At 34.5% G+C, this 5,802-nt stretch overlaps 1 protein-coding gene across 1 annotated transcript in view; it reads right to left on the bottom strand.

The window, feature by feature from the left end:
• LOTGIDRAFT_161608 (hypothetical protein) overlaps positions 1 to 3,821 on the bottom strand; it is a gene marked incomplete at both ends in the record, with an annotated part of 4,781 nt that extends 960 nt beyond the window's left edge. Inside the window, 6 exons of the mRNA XM_009057459.1 lie at positions 108 to 376; positions 669 to 816; positions 1,097 to 1,453; positions 2,024 to 2,251; positions 2,733 to 2,941; positions 3,305 to 3,821. Of these exons, the coding sequence (XP_009055707.1) occupies positions 108 to 376; positions 669 to 816; positions 1,097 to 1,453; positions 2,024 to 2,251; positions 2,733 to 2,941; positions 3,305 to 3,821 (1,728 nt within the window). The remainder of the gene's footprint in view (positions 1 to 107; positions 377 to 668; positions 817 to 1,096; positions 1,454 to 2,023; positions 2,252 to 2,732; positions 2,942 to 3,304) is intronic.
• Positions 3,822 to 5,802: the final 1,981 nt, after the last annotated feature.

Raw genomic sequence — 5,802 nt, 5'->3', positions numbered from 1 at the left:
CTTAGTCTTAGAACTTTCTGTCAAACTGTCCTATTCTGCTATTCCACTTTGACTCGGACCATATGGCCTTATTTACTAAAGCATTAACCAAAAAGATCAAAACGTACCTTTTCAACTTTCTTATCAAGGATTTCTTTGATGACTTTACATAATCCTTCAAAGTTGGCCTTGGCTTCTTCGAATCTCTTCTTTTCCTCTTCATCTTCTGGTAATTCCAGACCTTCCTTGGTAACACAGACCAGCGTCTTGCCGTCATACTCTTTCAATTGTTGGATGGCGTACTCATCAATAGGATCAATCATGTAAATAACTTCAAATCCTCGCTTTCGTACTCGTTCAACAAAAGCAGAATTCTGAACTGCTTCTTTGGTTTCACCTGAAATTCAATATAAAGATACTTATAGAACATTAAGAGACTTGGAAAACAATTTTTTATGTATTATGGAAGGAATAAATTAGGCTCTATAATTGCTAGAGTATTTTAACAAAATTCTTTCAAATCAGTTAGATGCTCAACCAAAGTAATAGAGAACAATTTTTACAAGGATAACATGGACACGCAAGACCCGGTCTACCAGCTGGTCTTGACCAACATTCTTCTGTACACATATACAGCTGGGTGAACTGGACAGTCGAGATTGTCCAAAACTTAATCCAGCAATACCTACCAGTAATGTAGTAAATAGACTTCTGGTTCTCCTTCATTCTAGATACATATTCTTTAAGACTGGTCATCTCATCACCAGAGCTAGAGGTATAATATCTCAATAGATCAGCCAGTTTCTTACGATTGGTTGTATCTTCATGAATACCAAGCTACAAAAGGAAAAAAACAATTAAATTCAAGTTTATTTACGTTGGGGTTTACGAATTGCTCCTCAAAAATTCATCAAAACAGTCTTGCTAAGTTACAAATCTTCACAATTGAAGGGATATTTTTAGAAGTCATTTTTTCTGTGTATCCCAAGGCTATAAGATATTTACAAGTATATGCCAAAAAGTTACTAAAAGATCAGCAAGGTGGCTTCTTGACCATCAAATACAATCAAGCCATCCATAGGACCATTGCTAGATTCAAACTTAAACTTGTACATACCTTCAAGTTTTTGCTGAATTGTTCGTAGAATTTTTTAAAGTTGTCTTTATCAGCAGCGATGTCATCAAAAAGTTCCATGGCCTTCTTCACCAGATTCTTTCGAATAACTTTCAGGATTTTACTCTGTTGCAACATTTCACGAGAAATATTCAGAGGTAAATCTTCCGAATCCACCACACCACGAATAAAGTTAAGATATTCTGGGATAATCTCCTCACAATTGTCCATAATGAATACTCTTCGTACGTATAATTTGATGTTGTTTTTCTTTTTCTTGTTTTCGAACATGTCAAATGGAGCTCGTTTTGGTAGATATAACAAAGCACGGAACTCAAGTTGACCTTCTACAGAGAAATGCTGAAAAAAAAAAGAAGATTGTTAAGAACTTGTGTTTTCCGATTTCCAATACCCACCACGGCATGCGGATGGTAAAAACAAAAACATCCATTTTAAGTTTCATCAAAATCGGTTGAAAACTAAGAGTAATAGCATATTCAAGAATTTGGGGCAAGGGCAATAACTCTGCTTCTAAAGGTCAAAAATGCTCAAATTTGAACTCAATCATCGTTCTATGAATGTGTAAAAACATACCGAATTTCATTTGTTCCATTTAAAAATCTAGTTTTTAGAGCGTTTACAAGCAAATGTTGACGGACCGACAGACGGACAGGGGTGCCAGGCAATATACGTCCACATAGAGAGATGTGGGCGTATAAAAATGTAATTTTTTTTTTTGACATTTAAACCATGTTGCAAACATAAAATACTGCAAAAAGAAAAGATTATTTCCAGAATTCACCAAAGATCAAAATTTTCAGGTCATTAGGATTTGACCTTTGACATTAACATCTGGCATGGCTTTTTAACGTTACGTTACTTCACCATTTTCAAATTTCTCAAGACAAAATAAACGACAAATGCACTTACTTTGACAGCTAAATGATCTTCCCAATCGTTGGTTAAAGATTTATAGAATTCAGCATATTCTTCTTGAGTAATATCATCAGGATTTCTAGTCCAGATTGGCTTAGTTTTGTTCAATTCCTCATCTTCTGTGTATTTTTCTTTAATTTTCTTCTTTTTCTTGTCTTTTCCTTCTTTATCAGCATCTTCATCTTCTTCAAGATCTTCTACTTTTGGTTTATCTTGTCCTTCCTAAAAATAGACATCAACTTTCAATTAAGTTAATAGCTCAATGTTTTAATATTGAATTAACTATTTACTTATTTTGGCCATTTTACACAAAAAAATCTGAAGAATTAATATATTCCAAAATAAAATTTGTACCGCAATTTGCAATCTTTGATTAGTTCTGACTTCCTTGAGTGGCATTTAGGAATTGATGATATTAACATGAACACTATTATATGGATAATTACTTTAATAAATAACTTGCGACTTTTCGACGATGATTCTTTCATCTTATCAAGCATATTGCTTGATAAAAACGAAAGAATCATCGTCGAAACGTCGCAAGTTATTTATTAAAGTAATTGTTATCCATATAATTATGTTCATGTTAGTTCTGCAGGGTTAGATTGAGTCCTAGAATTGGAGGCACTACACTCTGTAAAGGCTCTCCAAGCACGAGACCAAGTTTCTAAAATAGAATTATCTCCCTTCAATCAATACTTACATCATCTTTTTCTTCCTTCTTTTCCTCTTCTTCCTCTTCATCATCTGACACTTCCTTTTCTCGTTCTTTCTCGACCAATAATTTAATAGGATACCCAATAAACTGACTGTGTTTCTTGATCACTTCCTTGATTCTTCGCTCCTCTAAATATTCAGCTTGATCTTCTTTCAGGTACAGAGTTATCTTGGTTCCTCTGCTTACAGTTGGATCTACAAATATAATCATGATATTTAGATGTGCATAAGATTTTTTTTTTTTAGGATTTAAGGACTCCTTTTGTAAAACAAATAGTGTTTTACATGTTACCTTTTTGACGGTCTCCTTTTGCAATTCACTCAATTGCGTAATTGAATAAGGACTGTAGATACTGTTTTATCTAAGCTAGACAATGTTAAAGCAGTGCCATAAGAGATTAAATTCCGCATAAAATCACACTACAAAGACAAGAAGACTGGCTGTTTAAACTCTTATTCCAGAACAGCTTTTCAAATATAAAGTAAGGAAGTGTGCAATGAAAGTAAAGCAGAGGCCTTTTGAGGGTTCTTTTACAGATAAGACAAGGCTATACTTACTGTCAATGTGTCGTACAGTGAATGAACCTCCAGCACAGGATTCCCAAATATAGGCCTCATCATCGTTATTGTTAGATTCTACAACCACTTTATCAGCTACCAAATAGGCAGAGTAGAAACCCACACCAAATTGACCAATCATAGAAATATCGGCACCAGCTTGGAGAGCCTCCATGAAAGCTTTGGTTCCAGATTTGGCAATGGTACCTAAGTTGTTAACTAAATCAGCCTTGGTCATTCCAATACCAGTGTCTTCAATGGTCAAAGTTTTGTTTTCTCGGTCAGGGACAATTCTGATTTGGAGATCTTTTCCACTGTCCAATTTGGATGGATCTGTCAAACTTTCATATCGGATTTTATCTAAAGCATCAGAAGCGTTGGAGATCAGTTCTCTCAAGAAGATTTCTTTGTTAGAGTAAAAGGTGTTGATGATCAAACTCATCAACTGAGCAATTTCCGCTTGAAATGCGAAGGTTTCAACCTCCCCACCATCATCAGTCTGTTGAATTTCCGGCATCTGAAAGAGACAGACATCAATCTTGATATAAAAATTTTCAAAATGGCATAAGGAAATATTTGAGGACAAACGGACACTCGTCTAATTTTTAAAACAAGATTGTACAACCTCCTTAGTTAGTACATGGATTCCAGTTTTAAGTAGGCTTAATAATCAATAGAGTATGACTTAGAATGAATCATTGATTGACATTCGCAAAGCATTGTCATAGCTTGGGCAAAGGCAACAATATAGATCTAAATGCTCCTCCCACTTTTAGATCCTTGTCTGGAGTGAAAAGACCTTCTAGTACATTCCCCGAAAGGCCTATGTGAAATGATTTCCTTGTTAAACCAAACAGTTAAGATCTACTTTCGTTTTTAATTTCACTTTAATACATTTTATGAAATTAGGCAAATGGATTCTGCGAAGTTTCTGATAGAGAAATGAGACAAAGACCTTCGTCATAGAAGTTTGAGTTTTGAACTTCTGATTGATGTAAAGGCCTAAATTTCAAATCATTATTTCAAATTTGTCCTCTAAAAAATTCCTTTTTCAAAAGATCGGCCAAAACAGATCCATTTTTGTGGGCCTAGGCCAAAATCACAAAAAGCACGTGTTTGCCGACTCACATTCCCTTGTCTAGCCTACCGGCGAAATGTCATACAACTAAAAAAGATCAAAGCAATAGCCTAATTGAATGAAAGAATTTTTTTTATTCGATCAAATTTATCTTATAAGTTCTAACTACATTTTCGAAATAGTAACTAACATTTTTTTTCAATACATACCTTTGAAATTTAGTCTTTCTTAATGTTGGTCTGTGATACTAATGTTCTCGATAGCAATCAGTCTGTGGAGAGAAAGAGCGTGTCCCAATTTTAATGTACAAACCCTCCGCACTACTTTTCTTTGTAACGGATCGAATTTTCGAAATAAAACTTTGCAACTTGTAAATGATATCCGTAATGGCTAAAAGCCTGCACAAAAATAGCAATCACTTGGTTTTAGTTTGTGTCTTTCGCTTGATTTCTTGATCAATTCTGAGACCTAATTGCGGAAGCGGGCATTAAATAGTTTACATTAGCGGTAAACTGGATTGTTCTAGAACATTCTAAGGAAGTGACGTAAATTCTAGAACTTACTTCGATATAGTCTCGGTTTTTCAGCCGATCTGGTTCAAAATGTCCACTTAAAAAAATACTGGATAGCAACGTCTATATATGATTTCCCTTTCGGGCGTAGCAATTTGGGATTTTCCCACAAATTTGAGGCTCCGTTAGGGTGACATAGACGAATTAAAATGTTAAATCACAAATAATCGCCATTTTCTACGTCGGATAGACACCTCGTGATTAAAATGTTGTTTATTTTTGATTCATGAAACGCAAACAGTCAAATAAAAGACACACTCCTCCATAATTTTGTGAAATTTTCGAAATTATTCCCACGAACTAAGTCTATACATAGGCGAAATAATACAGTCCGTAGATTATTGAAAATTGTCCTATAGTAGATTTCGTGCCACAGGTTCGAATCCTTGAAGCCATTGAGGAAAAAAAAACTTTGCTTACCTCGTACAACATGACACATTACTTCAAATTAAATCGTGAATTAGGAAGACTTACTTCGCACTTTGAGTACAAACAGGTCAGAGGCCCGTCTCTAGAAAATTCTAGGTCAATAATTCTAGAACAGGTTATAGCGACGTTTATTTTCTGTTTATTCAAATATGAACAAACTTATGTAACCGTTTATCGAATTTTGCTTGGTTTGAATTGTTACAGCATAAAATATTTCCGCACTGAATATTTTCAATGTGTATTTTACTTGTTGACGACTGTTATAACTTTGATGCAAGACAAAATTAATTTTAAAACCAGGAAACTAAATTCAAAAGTGCGTGTATAATTCATGTGGTTTATAACACTGTTTTTAACTACTTTAGGCATACACATTAAAATATACAAAAGGTTTCAGGGTGCCAAGTGGGCGGCCGCAT

Source organism: Lottia gigantea (assembly GCF_000327385.1).
Source record: "Lottia gigantea unplaced genomic scaffold LOTGIsca_30, whole genome shotgun sequence".
Taxonomy (NCBI): domain Eukaryota; kingdom Metazoa; phylum Mollusca; class Gastropoda; family Lottiidae; genus Lottia; species Lottia gigantea.
The sequence above is the reverse complement of the archived record's forward strand: the minus strand, read 5'-3'. Positions and strand labels throughout refer to the sequence as shown.